Below are 21588 nucleotides of genomic sequence, written 5' to 3' on the forward strand. Positions count from 1 at the left end.
TCGCATACACTCACACACACCCACCCACACCCGATCGCATACACTCACACACACAGACACTGACGAAATCGCACATACGCGCTGATACTCACAACATCCGGAGATACCACATGCTTCTGGCCATGTGATCCTCCGTCAGATCCTGGAAGGTCACAGCAGCACAGTATCGAGGCCGAGAAGCAAGCGATATCTCCGGATGCTGTGAGTGTGTGGATGCGATGTAATGTGTGTGTGAGGTGTGTGTGAGGTGTGTGTGAGAGTGAGTGTGATCTGATGTGTGTGTATGTGTGTGCTGTTATGTGTGTGCGTGTGGATCTTCCGCCGCTGCAGGACCTTGATGTGCTGGTAACTATGCTACCATGGTTACCAGCGCATCACGTCCCCACTCGCACGGGAGCCCACACCAGCATACGGCGGCAAGGCCAGCAATGCGAGGGTAAGTGTCGGCTGGGTTGGCGGCGTACGCTGATGGTGGCTCCCGTTGGGGGGGGGGGGGGGAGGTTTGTGGGTTGTACAGTACTCACCTGGGAGCCGTGACCGTGTCAGTTCGGGGAATGCGCGGGAGGGGCGAGGGGGGCAGAGCTAGCGTCCATTGCGTGAGGGGGGCGGGGCGTGGCGTGGCCGAGTTGCCAATGCCTGCAGGGTGCCGGGGCGAGAGGCCAATCTGTGGGGGGGGCGGAGCCTGGGCGAGCGGCTGGCCAATCCGTGTGGGGGCGCAGCCTGGGCGAGCGGCCAATCCATGTGGGGGGGCGGGGCCATGGCGAGCCCAGCGGCCAATCAGCTTTGTGTCACCGTAAGGACACAATGTCACCGGAAGGACACAATTTTGAAGCATGACAGACAGACAGACAGAATAAGGCAATTATATACATACATTATATATATACATACACACACATATTATATATATATATATATATATATATATATATACATACATACATTATATACATATATATACATACATTATATACACATACACACACACAAATATACATACATATATATACACACATGCATACATATATATATATATATATATATATATATATATATTATATGCACACACACACACACATACACACATTATATACACACACACACACCATATATATTATATACATACATATATACACACACACACACACACACACACGATATCGTTCAGAAATGGACGATCAAAATCTAAAATCAATTAATCTGAGGCAAAAAAATTCCCAAAAAAATGAGAATGCTACAGGTCGCGGGAAAAAATGGCCTCATGTTTGATGGCTAAAAACTTGCACCAACCTGAGGCATCACACCCACACATCAGTTTACCATAGTGAACACTGTGAATAAAATATCTCAAAAGCAATCATGCAATAGCACTTTTTATTTTGCAATCTTTCCACACTAGGAATTTTTTTTGCCGTTTTCCAGTACACTATATGGCAAAACTTAGAGATTTCATTTAAGAGTACAATTCGTCAAGTAAAAAACAAGCTCTCATTTGGCAAGATTGATGGAAAAATAAAAAAATAAAAAAAGTTACGGCTCTTGGAAGAAGGGGAGCTTTAAAAAAAAAATAAATAAAAATGACAAAGTAGTGCTTGTAGAACTTTTTTGCCAATGATTTCCTGCTGGATCCGCTCTATCTGGACATTACTGGACATATGAACTTAGCCCACGTCTGAGTCGCAGAAAGAGGGTCTTTAGACTTGCATGAGGAGCGATAATCACCATTCGCTGTGACTACCAGCCAGTCACAAAATGATGGACAGGGATCAGTAGAAGACGGCGACTGTAGAGTACTTTACTATGCCCAGGGAACATGCATTACTGATACCACCCAGGAGGGGAAATAAACAAAAACCCAAAATGCTACTTTAAGCAAAAAAAAAAAAAATACCCCAATAGAAAAATAAAGTTACAATTTGCGGAAACTGTAGGAAAACAAAACTGAATAACAATGACTGTCCTTAGGCTATGTGCCCACGGGGAAAGTGTCCTGCGGATATATCCGCATGACATTGCGCAGGTGCTCCCAGGAAACAGCACCATAACTTTTGTCTGTTTCCATGCTGCGGAATGTCGTGCGGATATGCTGCGGGCATTCTGCATTGAGGATACAGTACCATGGCTTCGGCACTGCATCCTCAATGCAGAACAAGTGCTGCCGTGATTGGGGAAGTTTATACTTACCTCCATCATGCAGCACCTCGCTTTCCGGCGGCCGGGTCACTGTCAGGCAGCGTCTGGTTTCACTATGCTGGAGGTGGGCGGGCCTGAACTAGCTCCGGCTGTCACATGACCGGAGCTCGTGCAGGCTCCGCCCACCTCTTCCTTCCTGTACCTTGCTGGATCCACCGCGCCGCTGCACCGGACGGAGAAAGTGACTCGGGTCTCTATCAAGGCAGGTAAGTATACGGGACCCTGCGGAGAAATCCGCTACAATAATTGACAAGCTGCATATTTTTCCGCACGGAAATCCGCACGATTTCCGCTGCGGAAAAATCCGCAGCGTGGGCACAGCATTTCCCAAATGCCATAGAAATGGCTGGGGAGTAGCTGTGCTGCAGATTTTCGGAAAATCCGCGGCTTTTCCGCGAGAAATCCGCTGCAAAATCCGCGCATTTTCCGCAGCGTGGGCACATAGCCTTAAAGAGGTTTTCCCATGAACAAAGATAATTTCAAAGTTGATTTTAATCAATAGATCTTAGAATAATAATAATGTATACAATTGGATGTGTTTAAAAAAAAAAACAAAGTTCCTGTGTTGAGAATCTTATATGTGTGTCCCTGCAATGTACTGTGTAATGGCCGTGTCCGACCGTACAGGAACATGGACGGATCATACCACAGATCCTGGGCTGGGGAGGAAAAAAGAAGAGTATACAGATAGCACAGCATGGGTTAGTATTTGATTTTTATTCTTTTGGGTTTTTTTTGGGAGGGGGGATTGTTAAGCATTTCCCTGCCTGTTTTTGTTTTTTTTTTTTTATATTTTACCTCAGACAGAATAATTTGCAATCCTAAACTGTAATATCTGTATACTTTACTTCCTCCCCGGCCCAGGAGATGTGGTATGATCAGACCGCGTCCCTGTACGGCCAGACACAAACATTACACAGTACACAGCAGAGACCTATATAAGATTATCTCAGCACAGGAACTTATTTTTTTTTTTTTTTTAAAAACACATACAATTGTGGAAACTATTCTAATATCTATTAATTACAATCTACCTTTTAAATTAACGTTCGTAAGAAAACCTCTTTAACCCCTTCACGACCGGCCGATTTTTCGCTTTACGTTTTTTTTTTCGCCATTCTTTTTCTGAGAGACGGAACTTTTTTATTTTTCAATCAATATGGTCATGTGAGGGCTCATTTTTTGCGGAACGAGCTGTACTTTTAAATGAAACCATAAGTTTTACCATATAGTGTACTGGAAAACGGCAAACAAATTCCAAATGCAGAAAAATTGCAAAAAAAGGGCGATAGCACTATTGTATTTGAGATATTTTATTCACTGTGTTCACTATATGGTAAAAGTGATGTGTGGGTGTGATGCCTCAGGTCAGTGCGAGTTCGTAGACACCAAACATTTATAAGTTTACTTTTATATAAGGGGTTAAAAAAATCGGAAGTTTGACCGAAAAAAGTGGCGCACGTTTTACGCCATATTCCGTGACCCGTAGCGTTCTCATTTTTCAGGATATATGGCTCAGTGACAGCTTATTTTTTGCGTCTCGAGCTGACGTTTTTAACATTTAACATTTTTGCGCAGATGCTACGTTTTGATTGCCTCTTATAGCATTTTGCGCAAACGTTGTGGCGACAAAAAAACGTCGTTTTGGCGTTTGGAATTTTTTTTGCCGCTACGCCGTATACAGATCAGATTGATTTTATATTTTGATAGATCGGGCGTTTCTGAACGCGGCGATACCAAATGTGTATATTTTTTATTTTTTTAACCCTTTAATTTTCAATGGGGCGAATGGGGGGTGATTTGAACTTTTAGGTTTTTTGTTTTTTTTAAATTTTTTAAAACTTTAACTTTTTTTATTTTACTAGTCCCCCTAGGGGGCTATTGCGATCAGCAATCCGATCGCTCTGCACCATCTGCTGATCACACCTATACAGTTGTAAGCAGCAGATACGCTCTCTTTCTCTTTTGCTGTGCCGCTGGCACAGCGAAAGTGAAAGCAATTCATGTGTAGTACAGGAGTCATCACATGACCCTGTGCTACCATGACAAATATCGGAAGTCACGTGATCGCGTCACGTGACTTCCGGTATCAGGCGGTAAGTAAAAGTTTACCGCGATCGCGCTTATAATGGCGCTGTCAAATATTGACAGCACCATTTAAGGGGTTAAACGGCATGAGCAGATAACTATTCTGCTCGTGCCTAGCAGGCACACATTTCAGCTGTGAAAATCATCTGAGATGTGCGCCGATCGCGGCATGCTGCCGCCGGCAGACCGCGGGCAGTAACATTATGACCGCTAGGACGTAATTTTACGGCCCGCGGTCGTTAAGGGGTTAAGGTTAATATAAATGTGGCACAATGTCAATAACTGCTCCTACGTAAAATTTTGGATGGTTACAAGGTAAGGCTGTGTCCGCACTTTGCGTTTTCACCTGCTTTTCTGCAGCGTTTTGAACTGCAGCGTTTTCATGCCAAAATGCATGCGTTTTGATTTTCCTGCAAAGTCTATGGGAAATAGGGATTTCTTGAGCGCATTTTTAGCGATAAATAGTATAAAACCGCTTAATTATATTAAACTATTTTCGTTATGATTTAAAAAAATTATATTTCTTTTTTTTCCTTTTTACATAGTGTTTGTATGTCAAAACTTTATTTAGTAGTGTGTGTAAAACGCATCTGACTTTAAGCAATGGAAACGCAGGTAAAAAGAGCTAAAAACGCAGCTAAAACACGGTAAAAACTCACCTGTATTTACCGTGATTTTGTTGTCAAAGAAGGGAATTTTGTTTACGTACCGTAAATTCCTTTTCTTCTAGCTCCAATTGGGAGACGCAGACAATTGGGGTGTATAGCTACTGCCTCCGGAGGCCACACAAAGTATTACACTTAAAAGTGTAAACCCCTCCCCTCTGCTATACACCCTCCCGTGCATCACGGGCTCCTCAGTTTTGGTGCAAAAGCAGGAAGGAGGAAACTTATAAATTGGTCTAAGGTAAATTCAATCCGAAGGATGTTCGGAGAACTGAAACCATGACCAAGAACAGTTCAATCTGAACAACATGTGTACACAAAAGAACAAACAGCCCGAAGGGAACAGGGGCGGGTGCTGGGTCTCCCAATTGGAGCTAGAAGAAAAGGAATTTACGGTAAGTAAACAAAATTCCCTTCTTCTTTGTCGCTCCATTGGGAGACCCAGACAATTGGGACGTCCAAAAGCAGTCCCTGGGTGGGTAAAAGAATACCTCGGTAAAAGAGCCGTAAAACGGCCCCTTCCTACAGGTGGGCAACCGCCGCCTGAAGGACTCGCCTACCTAAGCTGGCATCTGCCGAGCGTAGGTATGCACTAGATAGTGCTCCGTGAAAGCGTGCAGACTCAACCAGGTAGTCGCCTGACACACCTGCTGAGCCGTAGCCTGGTGCAGCAACGCCCAGGACGCACCCACGGCTCTGGGAGAATGGGCCTTCAGCCTTGAAGGAACCGGAAGCCCAGCAGAACGGTAGGCTTCAAGAATTGGTTCCTTGATCCACCGAGCCAAGTTGACTTGGGAGCTTGCGACCCTTTACTCTGGCCAGCGACAAGGACAAAGAGCGCATCCGAGCGGCGCAAGAGCGCCTTACGAGAAATGTAGAGTCTGAGTGCTCTCACCAGCCTAACAAGTGCAAATCCTTTTCACGTTGGTGAACCGGATGAGAACAAAAGGAAGGTAAGAAGGTATCCTGATTGAGATGAACAGAGGATACCACCTTCGGGAGAAATTCCAGAACCGAGCGCAGAACCAGCTTGTCCTGGTGAAACACCAGGAAGGGGGACTTGCATGACAGTGCTGCTATGTCAGACACTCTGCGGAGTGACGTGACTGCACTAGGAAGACCACCTTCTGCGAAAGGCGTGAAAGAGAATATCCGTCATTGGCTCGAAGGGTGGTTTCTGAAGAGCCGGTATCACCCTGTTCCGATCCCAGGGTTCTAGCCGACGCTTGTAAGGAGGGACTATGTGGCAAACCCCCTGCAGGAACGTGCGTACCTGAGGGAGTTTGGCTAGACGCTTTTGAAAAAAACACAAAGCGCCGAAACTTGTCCCTTAAGGGAACCGAGAGACAACCCCCTTTTCCATTCCGGATTGAAGGAAGGACAGAAAGTGGGCAAGGCGAATGGCCAGAGAGTAAAACTCTGATCAGAGCACCAGGATAAGAAGATCTTCCACGTCCTGTGGTAGATCTTGGCGGACGTTGGTTTCCTGGCATGTCTCATAGTGGCAATGACCTCTTGAGATAACCCTGAAGACGCTAGGATCCGGGACACAATGGCCACGCAGTCAGGTTGAGGGCCGCCGAATTCAGATGGAAAAAACGGCCCTTGAGACAGCAAGTCTGGCCGGTCTAGTAGTGTCCACGATTGGCCTACCGTGAGATGCCACAGATCCGGGTATCACGACCTCCTCGGCCAGTCTGGAGCGACGAGGATGGCGCGGTGGCTGTCGGATCTGATCCTGCGTAACACTCTGGGCAGCGGTGCCAGAGGAGGAATACGTGAGGCAGGGAAACTGCGACCAATCCTGCACTAATGCGTCTGCCGCCAGAGCTTTGTGATCTTGAGAACGTGCCATGAATGCCGTGACTTTGTTGTTGTGCCGGGACGCCAATAGGTCGACGTCCGGCTTCCCCCAGCGGCAACAAATCTCTTGAAACACGTCCGGTCGAAGAGACCATTCCCCTGCGTCCATGCCCTGGCGACTGAGAAAGTCTGCTTCCCAGTTTTCTACGCCCGGGATGTGAACTGCGGAGATGGTGGAGGCTGTGGCTTCCACCCACAGCAGAATCCGCCGGACTTGCTGGAAGGCTTGCCGACTGCTTGTGCCGCCTTGGTGGTTGATGTATGCCACCGCCTTGGCGTTGTCCGACTGAATTCGGATCTGCCTGCCTTCCAGCCATGGCTGGAACGCTTTTAGGGCTAGAACACTGCCCTTATCTCCAGAACATTGATCTGGAGGGAAGACTCTGCTGAGTCCATGTACCCTGAGCCCTGGGGCGGAGGAAGACTCCCTGACAGACTCGCGTCCGCCGTGACCACAGGCCAGGATGTGGGCAGGAAGGACTTTTCCCTTTGACAAGAGTGGGAAGAAGCCACCACTGAAGGGAGGCCATGGCTGCCCGAGAAGGAGCAACGTCCTTGTCGAGGGACGTCGATTTGCTGTCCCATTTGCGGAGAAAGTCCCATTAAAGTGGGCGCAGATGAATCAGCGCAAACGGAGCTGCCTCTATTGCTGCCACCAACTTCTCTAGGAAGTGCATGAGGCGCCTCAAAGGGTGTGACTGGGCTCGAAGGACCGATTGCACCCCTGTCTGTAGTGAACGCTGTTTGTCCAGCGGAAGCTTCACTATCGCTGAGAGAGTATGAAACTCCTTGCCGAGATATGTCAGTGATTGGGCCGGTGTCAATTTTGACTTTAGGAAAAATTGATGAACCACCCGAATCTCTGGAGAGTCTCTGGAGCCATGTTCAGGCTGTGCTGGCATGCCACCCGAGAGGGGGCCTTGACCAGCAGATTGCCTGAGAGAGTAGGACCGCTACCACAGTTGTCATGACCTTGGTGAAGGCCCGTAGGGCTGTCACCAGGCCGAAAGTTAGTGCCACGAACTGAAGGTGTTCGTTCCCTATGTCGAAGCGCAGGAAGTGCTGATATCCTGATACAATCGGCACGTGGAGATAAGCATCCCTGATGTCGATTGATGCTAGGAAGCCTCCTTGGGCCATCAAAGGCGATGGCAAGCGGAGAGATTCCATCCGGAACCGTCAGGTTCTCTGTCCGTTGAGCAGTGTGAAGTCCAGAACGGGGCGGGGTGATCCGTCCTATCTGGTACCACGAACAAGCTGGAGTAAAAAGCCGCGACTACGTTCTTGAAGGGGAACGAGGATCGCAACTCCTCCTGCCTTCGGAGTGTTCACCGCCTGGAAACGTGTAAGGGGCCGGTCTGGACTGCAAACTCCTAGTCTCTTAGTCGACCATTTGTCCATAGCCTGAGACATGGATAGTGAAAATGACCCAGAGAGTTTCTCAGCAAAGCTGTAACTCTGTCCCTGCCGCCTGGACAGGGAACGCCGGCGAAGTTTTCATCAAGCAAACTCTGTCGCTGTCATCTGTGCAGTGCCCGTAATATAGGCGCACAAGAGGTTAAAATAGAGTAATCAGTGAGGGTATACAGCCAAAAACAAATAATGCTGCCGAACAGTGAAATCATAAATAAACACACATACATATATATATATATACACATATATATATATATACACACTGCGGCACCAAGGGGGGGACAACACCCTAGGAAGACCACCTTTGAAAAACTGGTGCCCCCCAGTGCTCAGTGAGGGGGAAGGAGGATAGCAATGTATGCTCCAGCCCTCTCTACGTTATGATGCAGGGCTCTGTCTGCGGGAATCCGGTGGTCTATAGTGATCAGTGAGGGGGGGCGGAGGACAGCGAGGTGTGCTCCAGCCCTCACTGTCGGCAACATACCGACCATCCCGCCCTTCTCCCTGACTGGCAGGCTCAGGGGCGGGAGTTTAACACACTAGGCCGCAAAAGCCGGGGACTAAAGTAAAAACCACGGCCGGCAAACAGGCACGGTCGGCGCGGTAGTCCCGGACAAAAAATGCACACCGCAGTCGCAGCTGCGTCTGAGGCCAAGGTGCTTCATGCACCGTGCCAACGGGGACACAGAGTACCTGTAGCTGCAGGGTGTCCCTGACGATACTCCGTTTCCTGTCCGGCAGGGGCTGCGGATGTGGCTTGTAGCCACCAGATTCTCTGCCCCGGGTCTCCCTCATGAGGAGGAGGGAGGCGTGGGCGTAGTCACAAAAAAGTGCGGGAATCCGGTGCCTCAGCGTGTGTAGTGAGGGGGGCGGAGGACAGCTCAATGTACTACAGCCCTCACTGTCGGCGTCATACCGACCGTCCCGCCCTTTTCCCTGACTGGCAGGTCTGGGGGCGGGAGAATCCCATACTAGGCCGCAAAAGCCGGGGATTAAAGTTGAAATCGCGGCCGGCCGACAGTGCACGGTCGGCGCGGTAGTCCCGGACCCACACGCACGCCGCAGTTGCTGCAGCGTCTGGGCCCAAGGTGCTTTATGCGCCTTCCCAACGGGGACACAGAGCACCTGGAATATGCGGTACTAGGCCGCAGAAGCCGGGGACTAGAGTATAAGCGCGGCCGGCAACAAGCGCGGTCAGCGCGGTAGTCCCGGCGCACTAACACGCCCAGCAGTGCTGCAGCGTGTATGACACAAGCGCTCCATGCGCCGTCCCCAAGGGGACACAGAGTACCTCACAGTAGCAGGGCCATGTCCCTGATGATACCCAGCTCCTGTCCAGCAGATTCCCAGGGGCTGCGGAGGGAGCACGGTCCCAGTGTCTGGAGACCGATTATGGATCCCACTTCACCCAGAGCCCTGCAGGGATGGGGAAGGAAAACAGCATGTTGGCTCCTGCCTATGTACCCGCAATGGGCACCTCAACCTTAACAACACCGCCGACCAGAGTGGGGTGAGAAGGGAGCATGCTGGGGGCCCTATATGGGCCCACTTTTCTTCCATCCGAAATAGTCAGCAGCTGCTGCTGACTAAGTTGTGGCGCTATGCGTGCATGTGTGCCTCCTTCGCACAAAGCTTAAAAACTGAGGAGCCCGTGATGCACGGGAGGGTGTATAGCAGTGGGGAGGGGTTTACACTTTTAAGTGTAATACTTTTTGTGGCCTCCGGAGGCAGTAGCTATACACCCCAATTGTCTGGGTCTCCCAATGGAGCGACAAAGAAAGCAACATTGGCAAAAGCAATTTCTGCCAGAGAATGCGTTTAGAACTGCAACTAGGACGACGCAAACTGCGGACACAGCCTAAATGCTATGGGACCAAAGCCTTCTACATGTAACATGGATAGAACTTTGCGACAGCAAGTACTGGAAGTGATAAGGGATAGGACATACGACCACCATGGTCAGCTGGTCTCATGTCCAGTTTCCGCTTTATCAGATGGTAGGAAAGCCGCAGGACACAAAGAACCTTTAAACGATTGACGAAATAAAGCCAACTCACATCTACAGTAAGGTCTATGGCGTGAAGGTAAATTGGGTCTCACTATAGGTCTGGTCACCAGTGGATGCACAGGGCTAATATACTAAATACCGGGCCTTGACATTCTGCGATTAAAATACAATTCACTTATTCAAGGTCTTAAAAAGGAGAGAGTTTTGTGAATGCAAGAATCATGGCCATCTGTGCCCCTACCGTCCTTGACTTTTGGGAACATTTTAAAAATCCGTATATTTGGCGTCCATAATCACACTTTTCTGTACAGACATTTTCTGTCGTGAAGCGGCAGTCAGTTTTATCGGTGACATTTTCATGGACATGACTCAGAGGGTAAATGCAGCTATTACTGAATGTATGGCCATTTCTTGTATAATGAAATAACAAATGCAAAACACTTGACTTCCATCCATTTCCCTGTCCATTGTAAGACAGGAATGACATGATAAATAATCACCAGATGAATTAACTCTCCTGCTCTACAGACTGATAGAAGCAGGGGACACGTACATTACGAGACATGATACAGATCAGTGCAGTCTGGAGCCGCTCATCTCATGTATTCAAACTTCAAGTAATGCTCCACGATGAGAGAATATTCTAATAGGCTCAACAGTGCTAATTACTTTACAACATACAGATATCATTTTCTCCTGATACAAAGCTACAAGTCCTCTGTATACTGTAATCATACAATAAATAAAATTCTGGTTTCCTGCAGCCACCACAAGGGGGAGCTAATGCCCAAAAATTTAATTAACTTCGAATGAAGCAAACGAAACCTGTCATGTAAAAAAACATGATTAACCCGCAGGGTTAATCCGAAGATTAATGGTATTCTAAAGCTGCCCAGCTAAGACTGAGAGGACTGCTAAAAGGAGTAAATTACACTTATTACTCCTAGAAGCCTGGTGCTTTCACAGAGGTGTGACCAGCACAGTTTTAGTCACCTCTGAAGTATACAGTGAGCGGAAACTGTAACCACATCCTGGCACTGACTGACAGCCAACTGTGAACGGATGTTGAGACCTAGTCTGGCAGTGATAACCTCCTGGTTGTAAAATACTCACTCTAAGAAAACAATAGCACACAGTCTAGTAACACATTCCTGATCATATGGGGTAGAGCATTCCAGAAATCTGGGGCAGCACGAGAGAAGTATTGGAGATGAAGGTGCGAGGTGACAATTAGAGAAAAAGTTAGTCTTAGATCAGTTGCAGAACAGAGAGCACTAATAGGGTGATAGATATGGTGGAGGAGATATAGGGTGGTGCAAAACTGTGGAAAGCTTTGCGGGTGAGAGAAGTTTTGTATTTTATTCTGTATCAAATGGGTAATTAGGACAATGACTGGCAAAAGATGGAGTCATCGGTGAAGTGGAAGGACAAAAATATGATCCTGGTTGCCCCATACAAGATGGCCTGGAGAGGAGGAAGTATGGTTTTATGGTTAGAGGGTGACCGATCAGTAGAGAGTTGCAGTAGTCCGGATGAGAAAGAGTAATAGTAAGAGTTTGTGCAGTTACAAAGGTGAGAAAAGGTCGGATTCTGAAGATGTTTTTAAGATGCATGTAACATGAGTGAGAGAGATATGATATAGGAAATAAAGGAAAGTTGTGTGTAAAATATGACCCCAAGCCCGCGAGCGTGTTGCTTGGAAGTTATGGATAAACAACCCAAGGAAATTGCAATACCTGGTACAGGTAGGTTAGTAGAGGAAGGAATTTCAATCAGAATCTGCTCCCTCCTTCATGTGTGTCCACATCATCCATGCACACAATAACACTTCGTAACTGCACGCAGATACTGGCTGATGACCGGATCGTCGCTTATTTGAAAAACCCTATTAAAATGATGGCTGGACCATACATGACAAGCACTTTTTAACTTATTGTGTCCCATATTTCCTTATAGACTGTAAGCTTGCCAGCACAGCCCTCACTGCTCCTGTAGCTGATGAACTGTGAGTTACTTTGTATTATCTTTATTGCCTGAACGTGCCCCTGCTTAGAGCACCACTCTAGCGGATTTTTTTTTTTATTCCAGAGCTGGAGTGATGCTTTAAATGTAAAGTCCACTGCCCCCCCGTCTTATATTAACTTTCTGGCGTCTTCATCTTTTTCCATCGTCGCTTTGGTTGGACTCCTGTGATGTTACCTGCCATTAGATCTAGTGTTTGATGGAGCACGCCGGAGGTCACAACTTAATCCAACGCTATGATAACCTCGTTCTGGCTCTCGTAGAGATGCATGGAGATCTTGTGACGCAACTTTTGACGTCCGTGAAGTCATTAGTTACAAGCACAAGATGGTGCAGTGTGATTGGAACGGTGCTGTAGCCGTCAGAAGGTTAGTATATGACATGGGACTTATATTTAAAGAGCCACTCCAGCACTGAAAAAAATCCACTGAAGTGGTGCCTTAATTGTAAAGTGCTGTGGAATAAAATTTTATTGTTACTTGATCTTACTACACACACACTTACATCAGTAGCAGCTACAGGGCACCCCTGTATGGCCACCAAGATTAAGGCTGCTTCACAACTCAAACGTGGACTTTACTCGGAACAGACGTCCTGCCCGGACTCCATACTTCAAATACATGCAACATAGGCCTATATGAGGCAGGTAGCCCAGGTCACAAGTGTTGGGCCGTATCCTGACTTCCAAGCGCGGTCCATATTTCATGGATGTGTTAAACCAGCCTTTTTCTTAGAATACATGATGCTACAAAGACCAGAAAGTGGACCAGTGACCGTCTCTTACCTGACACCCGGTCTAGAAGCTCTGCCAATGTGGTAGAGATCGGCAGGTGCAGCGTGCGGAACTTGTGTCCTGCTCCGTACATGGGGTGCTGGATGATGTGACTTGTAGCATTGATTCTGCCTTTGTACAGCTGAAATTGAAATAGAACATCATTACTGATATTCCTTCATAAACCACAATAAAGCCAGATGCTTGGAACACATTTTTAGTCATACACATTTAGTAGAAATCCAGAAACTGAGTAAAGCTCATGTGTGGAGTGCGGACTGGGTTCACTCTTAGGCAAGCAAAGCTATTATAACCAAATCTCAGGTGTCTGCTGCCATCTGCTGGACAGTATAGTACTTAACCCTTGCCTGGTACCATGGGGTCAATGTGATTCCACAAATAGTGCTTTTTTTCATGGTACCAGACAAGCATTAAAAGAAGTTATTTTATTTTTTTTTCTAGAAAAAGCTTGCATTGGTCATCCTAACCAAAAGTGAGTATTGCTTACTAAGGATGATCGAATACCTCAAATATACGGCTTTGCGAATATTTTCTGAATAGGTCATCGCTATGCAAATATTCGATGCGCAATGTAAGTCTATGGAAAGCCCGAATAGTTCCGAATAATTGTTATTTGGGTTTCTCATAAACTTACATTGTGCATCGAATATTCGCGAATAGTCGAATAGTGGCGACCAATTCGGAAAATATTTGCAAAGCCGAATATTTGAGGTATTCGATCATCCCTATTGCTTACATTACCAACTGCTTAATATTCTTGTGCCAATGCTTCCCTGCATGCCCACTGGTTACGGTTAACTGTTTCCAGCAATTAAGTATGTGATGGCTGCTGTCAATCACTTACTGCAGGGGTATTAACACATCATCAAGACAGCCTGCAACGCTCAAGTGTTGAGGTGTCATACCACTGCTACCGCTCAGCAAACCGAGACTGGTGGAGACCATGGATGATGGAAGGGGACTGCTTAAACAGCATGCCATTTCAGAATATTCCATTTTCTACTCGATCAATATAGAAAATGACATTGAAAACTGGTGTTAACCCCCTAAGAGCCAGGCCCAGCTTGCCACAATGTCAACACTTTTTTCTCTGGTTACATACCAGGAGCCATAACTTTTTTTTTTATTTATTTGCAGTTGTAGCTTTGAAGGATTCCTATTTTGAGGGATGAGCTGGGTTTGTTAGTGGCACCATTTTGGGGGTACATATATTCTAATGCCAACTTTTATTAACTCTTTACAATAAGAAAAATTCTGCTGTTTGACCTTTTTACACACTTCACTTGCTTCACAAAGAAAACATGTCCAAATGTATATTGTTTTATGGCTTCTATAGAATAGTCTGAAAACCAATGTTTTTCTGTTGCCATATTGAGAGAATGCTAGGTGTAACAAGTTTTTATGGAGGAATTTGAGGACTTATTTTGTGTTTGATGTGGTTTTCACAGCTATCATTGTCAGGCATATAGGACTGATCATTTTGTTACACTATTTGGGAGATAAAACAAATTTCTGGATTTTGATGAATGCTGCTCACCATTCAGTATAATTAACATACTATTTTGTTCTGCGGGTCAATACGTAAATGAGAATACCGAATTAATTTAGTAGGGGTTTGTTTGTTTTGTTTATACGTTTTGATTTTTTTGGTCACCATTTTCTGAGACCCATACATTCATTTTCTTGTAGCCAGAGTAAAGCAAGGGTGTTTTCTTTTCCCCCATGGACAAGCCTTAGCTTTCAAAGATACCATTTTTAGGTACATCTGACTTCTTGATCCCTTCCTATTCAATATACTTTTGTAGGGGGGTGAGCATGTATCTATTGCATTGCTTTCTTGTATTTTTTCCCTGTATTCTCTGTGCAGGATAAATAACACTGGGGAACAATTTGAAAAAAAAATTCTGTTGAGTTAGGTTTTTGAGCTGATTTATACTAAAACTGGCATGCGGATTCCAAAAAATGTAGTCAGTTTTTTTCTATCACGTCAAGTTTTTCCTCCTGAACTTACCTGCCATAGAAGCACAATTGCACTGATTTCTGTAATAAGACTTATCTGAGTACAATTCGACTCATAGAGCTACGTGGCAACTTGTAAGAGTAGTCACAACTGAGTGTGGTGAGAGTTGTGTGCAGCTCCCAATACGTCATAATTATCAATATCTTTACACAAAAAATGTATCATAGTAGGAATAAATAGGATTTGTGATAGCTTTTCTCTTTACATTGGGCACTTAGTTGTAATTTATATATCTTTTATGATTTTTTTCTTTGTTAGTTTTCAAAGCTTGTAACTTTCCATCTCAGTGTTTTATTTACTTATGTACAGATTTCCTTTGTTTCAGATCATGTCTGCTCCTTCTTCCTCTCGTCGTAAATGCCTAAACAACCCTGACTCCTTCTGCTATATTGGTGGTGTTTTCACCATTCCAGTTCAAAGGGCAAACATCAGTGCATTTGTCAAACAAGCATATTTTGCATATTTTAAAGTAAAACTCGGTGATCAAGATAAGCCATGGGCCCCTCACATAGTGTGCAAGCAGTGTGTCGAGAGTTTACGGGTGTGGACCAAAGGAACACGTGAAAAGTTGGCATTTGGAATCCCCATGGTGTGGAGAGAGCAACAAAGTAATTCCACAGACTGTTACTTCTGTTTAGTGAAAACATCAGGATTTAACAGGAAAAATAAAAGTAAAATAGAATATCCAAATCTACCGTCAGCTATCAGACCAATGCCTCATTCAGCTGAAATTCCAGTGCCAGTTTTCCAACAGCTACCATCTCTAGAAGTTCTGAGTGATGTTGACGAACACAGTGACAGCAATGACGCAGAATTTGAAATTCACAAGGATTCAGTTCGTAAGGGATTTGATCAGCACGAGTTAAATGATTTAGCACGTGAATTGGGCTTATCAAAAAAAGCTTCAGAATTACTAGCATCAAGGCTGAATGAGAAACAGTTACTTGAACAAGGAGCGAAGGTATCATACTTTCGTACTAGAGAAAGTACATTTTTGCAGTACTTTCGGTGTGACAGCGGTTTTGTGTTTTGCCATAATATTCCTGGTTTACTACAAGAATTAGGGCTTTCAATGTACAATCCAAATGAATGGCGACTGTTTATTGATAGCTCAAAGCGGAGTCTTAAGTGTGTCCTTCTACACAATGGCAATTTATTTGGTGCAGTCCCTATTGGGCATTCTGTCTCTCTTCGTGAAGAACATGGAGATGTAAAGAGAGTTATTGAACTATGACAAACACAATTGGATCATCTGTGTTGACCTTAAAATGGTTTGCTTCCTTCTTGGTCAGCAACGTGGGTACACAAAGTATCCCTGCTTTCTCTGTATGTGGGATAGCAGAGCTCGAGAAAAGCATTGGGTTGAGTCGAATTGGCCTCCAAGATCTGGTCTTAAACCTGGAGAACCTAACATTCTACATCAGCCACTTGTTGACAGGAAGAATATACTATTCCCACCTCTGCACATAAAACTAGGTCTCATGAAGCAATTTGTAAAAGCATTGCCTACTGACAGCGACTGTTTTAAGTACATCATGTTGGCACTTCCTGGACTGTCCATTGAAAAAAATCAAGGCTGGTGTGTTTGATGGTCCACAAATTCGACAGCTCATCAAAGATGAACATTTCACCGGGACTATGTCAGATGTTGAGAAGAATGCTTGGTTATTATTCAAAGACGTCGTCAAGAACTTTCTTGGAAATACACATGCAAGTAATTACAAAGAAATTGTTCAGAAACTATTGGAGAGCTACAAAGCGCTTGGTTGCAACATGAGTATTAAACTACATTTTCTGCATTGCCATCTTGCCAACTTTCCGGAAAATCTTGGTGCTGTTCGCGATGAGCAAGAACGATTTCACCAAGATTTGAAGGTTATGGAAGACTGTTACCAGGGTAGATGGGATGTACATATGATGGCTGACTATTGCTGGAGCATCAAACGTGATTGTCCTCAAGTTAAACACTCCAGAAAAAGCTATAAATGTACATTTTTACCTTAAATACTTGCATATTGCATAATTATATATATATATATATATATATATAGATATATATATATATATATATCTATATATATATATATATATACATATACACATATACATATACATACACACACACACATCCTTTGTAAAAAACATGATAGTGTTAAAAAACATTTGTCATGCCTATTTCTATTTCATTTTTTGTTCATATTTGTACTATTTAAAAACAAAACAAAACACTTTTTAGGTACAGTAGTTTACATATTTTTGAGAAGACAAAAATCCTATAGTTCAAAAACTTGACGTGATAGAGAAAAACTGAGATTTCTGGATTCAGCATCCAAAAATTAATTAAGAACAGTTGTCTGACCTAACTCCTAAAAAATTGCGTTCCCCAGTGTAATGATCTATTTTTACAGTATGGGTCGATATGATTAAAGAGATTTACAATTTTGTCCCAAAGAAGGGAATTTTGTTTACTTACCGTAAATTCCTTTTCTTCTAGCTCCTATTGGGAGACCCAGACAATCGGGTGTATAGCTTCTGCCTCCGGAGGCCACACAAAGTATTACACTTTAAAAAGTGTAACCCCTCCCCTCTGCCTATACACCCTCCCGTGCATCACGGGCCCATCAGTTTTGGTGCCAAAGCAGGAAGGAGGAAACTTATAAATTGGTCTAAGGTAAACTCAATCCGAAGGATGTTCGGAGAACTAAACCATGAACCAAAGAACAATTCAACATGAACAACATGTGTACACAAAAGAACAACAGCCCGAAGGGAACAGGGGCGGGTGCTGGGTCTCCCAATAGGAGCTAGAAGAAAAGGAATTTACGGTAAGTAAACAAAATTCCCTTCTTTGTCGCTCCATTGGGAGACCCAGACAATTGGGACGTCCAAAAGCAGTCCCTGGGTGGGTAAAAGAATACCTCGATAAAAAGAGCCGTAAAACGGCCCCCTCCTACAGGTGGGCAACTGCCGCCTGAAGGACTCGCCTACCTAGGCTGGCATCTGCCGAAGCATAGGCATGCACCTGATAGTGTTTCGTGAAAGTGTGCAGACTCGACCAGGTAGCCGCCTGACACACCTGCTGAGCCGTAGCTTGGTGCCGCAATGCCCAGGACGCACCCACGGCTCTGGTAGAATGGGCTTTCAGCCCTGAAGGAACCGGAAGCCCAGAAGAACGGTAGGCCTCAAGAATCTGTTCCTTGATCCACCGAGCAAAGGTTGACTTGGAAGCCTGCGACCCTTTACGCTGGCCAGCGACAAGGACAAAGAGCGCATCAGAACGGCGCAGGGGCGCCGTACGAGAAATGTAGAGCCGGAGAGCTCTCACGAGATCTAACAAGTGCAAATCCTTTTCACATTGGTGAACTGGATTGGGACAAAAAGAAGGTAAGGAGATATCCTGATTGAGATGAAAAGGGGATACCACCTTCGGGAGAAACTCCGGGACCGGACGCAGAACCACCTTATCCTGGTGAAACACCAGGAAGGGGGCTTTGCATGACAGCGCTGCTAGCTCAGACACTCTCCGAAGTGATGTGACTGCCACTAGGAAGACCACCTTCTGCGAAAGGCGTGAAAGAGAAACCTCCCTCATCGGCTCGAAAGGTGGTTTCTGAAGAGCCGTTAGCACCCTGTTAAGATCCCAGGGTTCTAGCGGACGCTTGTAAGGCGGTACTATGTGGCGAACCCCCTGCAGGAACGTGCGTACCTGCGGAAGCCTAGCTAGACGCTTTTGAAAAAACACGGAAAGCGCCGATACCTGTCCCTTGAGAGAGCCGAGAGACAAACCCTTGTCTAATCCGGATTGAAGGAAAGACAGAAAAGTGGGCAATGCAAACGGCCAGGGAGTAAAACCCTGATCAGAGCACCAGGATAAGAAGATCCTCCACGTCCTGTGGTAGATCTTGGCGGACGTTGGTTTCCTGGCCTGTCTCATAGTGGCAATGACCTCTTGAGATAACCCTGAAGACGCTAGGATCCAGGACTCAATGGCCACACAGTCAGGTTGAGGGCCGCAGAATTCAGATGGAAAAAAGGCCCTTGAGACAGCAAGTCTGGTCGGTCTGGAAGTGCCCATGGTTGACCCACCGTGAGATGCCACAGATCCGGGTACCACGACCTCCTCGGCCAGTCTGGGGCGATGAGGATGGCGCGGCGGCAGTCGGACCTGATCTTGCGTAACACTCTGGGCAGCAGTGCCAGAGGGGGAAATACATAGGGCAGTCGAAACTGCGACCAATCCTGAACTAATGCGTCTGCCGCCAGAGCTCTGTGATCTTGAGACCGTGCCATGAATGCCGGGACCTTGTTGTTGTGCCGGGACGCCATTAGGTCGAAGTCTGGCGTTCCCCAGCGGCAACAGATCTCTTGAAACACGTCCGGGTGAAGAGACCATTCCCCTGCGTCCATGCCCTGGCGACTGAGAAAGTCTGCTTCCCAGTTTTCTACGCCCGGGATGTGAACTGCGGAGATGGTGGAAGCTGTGGCTTCCACCCACAGCAGAATCCGCCGAACTTCTTGGAAGGCTTGACGACTGCGTGTGCCGCCTTGGTGGTTGATGTACGCCACCGCCGTGGCGTTGTCCGACTGAATTCGGATCTGCCTGCCTTCCAGCCACAGCTGGAACGCCTTTAAGGCTAGATACACTGCCCTTATCTCCAGAACATTGATCTGAAGGGAGGACTCTGAGTCCAGGTTCCCTGGGCCCTGTGGTGGAGGAAGACCGCTCCCCACCCTGACAGACTCGCGTCCGTCGTGACCACAGCCCAGGATGGGGGCAGGAAGGATTTCCCTTTCGACAGGGAAGTGGGAAGAAGCCACCACTGAAGAGAGGCTTTGGCTGCCCGAGAGAGGGAGACGTTCCTGTCGAGGGACGTCGACCTCCTGTCCCATTTGCGGAGAATGTCCCATTGGAGTGGACGCAGATGAAACTGCGCAAATGGAACTGCCTCCATTGCTGCCACCATCTTCCCTAGGAAGTGCATGAGCCGCCTCAAGGGGTGAGACTGGACTCGAAGGAGAGATTGCACCCCTGTCTGTAGTGAACGCTGTTTGTCCAGCGGGAGCTTCACTATCGCTGAGAGAGTATGAAACTCCATCCCGAGGTAAGTTAGCGATTGGGTCGGTGTCAAATTTGACTTTGGGAAATTGATGATCCACCCGAACCTCTGGAGAGTCTCCAGAGCAGTGTTCAGGCTGTGTTGGCATGCCACCCGGGAGGGTGCTTTGACCAGAAGATCGTCTAAGTAAGGGATCACCGAGTGTCCCTGAGAGTGCAGGACTGCCACCACTGCTGCCATGACCTTGGTGAAGACCCGTGGGGCTGTCGCCAGGCCGGAAGGCAGTGCCACGAACTGAAGGTGTTCGTCTCCGATGGCGAAACGCAGGAAGCGTTGATGCTCTGGTGCAATCGGCACGTGGAGATAAGCATCCCTGATGTCGATTGATGCTAGGAAGTCTCCTTGGGACATCGAGGCGATGACGGAGCGGAGAGATTCCATCCGGAACCGTCTGGTTTTCACGTGTCTGTTGAGCAGTTTGAGGTCCAGAACGGGACGGAATGATCCGTCCTTTTTTGGCACCACAAACAAGTTGGAGTAAAAACCGCGACCACATTCTTGAAGGGGAACAGGAATCACCACTCCTTCTGCCTTCAGAGTGTTCACCGCCTGAAAAAGAGCATCGGTTCGCTCTGGGGGCGGAGATGTTCTGAAGAAACGAGTCGGAGGACGAGAGCTGAGCTCTATCCTGTAACCGTGAGACAGAATGTCTCTCACCCATCGGTCTTGGACATGTGGCAACCAGGCGTCGCAAAAGCGGGAGAGCCTGCCACCGACCGAGGATGCGGTCTGGGGAGGCCGAAAGTCATGAGGCCGCCTTGGGGGCGGTTCCTCCGGCGGTCTTTTTAGGACGTGACTTAGACCTCCATGAAGCAGAGTTCCTCTGGCCCTTCTGTGGCCTGTTGGACGTGGAGAATTGAGACGTGGCTGAGGGCCGAAAGGACCGAAACCTCGGTTGTATCCTCCGTTGCTGAGGTCTGTTTGGTTTGGACTGGGGCAATGACGAGTCCTTTCCCTTGGATTGTTTAATAATTTCATCCAATTGCTCGCCAAACAGACGGTCGCCAGAAAATGGCAAACCGGTTAAGAACTTCTTGGAAGCAGAGTCTGCCTTCCATTCGCATAGCCACATGGCCCTGCGAACTTCCACTGAATTGGCGGATGCTACCGCTGAACGGCCCGCAGAGTCCAGGACGGCGTTCATGGCGTAGGACGAAAAAGCCGACGCCTGAGAGGTTAAAGACACAACCTGCGGAGTAGAGGCACGTGTGACTGCATTAATCTCAGACAGACAAGCTGAGATAGCTTGGAGTGCCCATACGGCTGCGAATGCCAGAGCAAAAGACGCGCCCATGGCTTCATAGATGGATTTCATCAGGAGCTCTATTTGCCTGTCAGTGGCATCCTTGAGCGATGAACCATCTGCCACTGCTACTATGGATCTAGCCGCCAGTCTAGAGACC

The 21588-nt window shown here is 46.7% G+C and overlaps 1 protein-coding gene across 7 annotated transcripts in view; it reads right to left on the reverse strand.

Moving 5' to 3' along the window:
- The window catches only part of BIRC6 (baculoviral IAP repeat containing 6), a 533701-nt gene that overhangs the window by 168969 nt on the left and 343144 nt on the right, over window positions 1–21588 (reverse strand). For all 7 annotated transcript variants that reach the window (XM_075339505.1, XM_075339507.1, XM_075339508.1 and 4 more), the window contains exon 57: window positions 13040–13169. In XM_075339505.1, the coding sequence (XP_075195620.1) occupies window positions 13040–13169 (130 nt within the window). The remainder of the gene's footprint in view (window positions 1–13039; window positions 13170–21588) is intronic.

This window comes from Anomaloglossus baeobatrachus, chromosome 3 (assembly GCF_048569485.1).
Source record: "Anomaloglossus baeobatrachus isolate aAnoBae1 chromosome 3, aAnoBae1.hap1, whole genome shotgun sequence".
Taxonomy (NCBI): Eukaryota; Metazoa; Chordata; class Amphibia; order Anura; family Aromobatidae; genus Anomaloglossus; species Anomaloglossus baeobatrachus.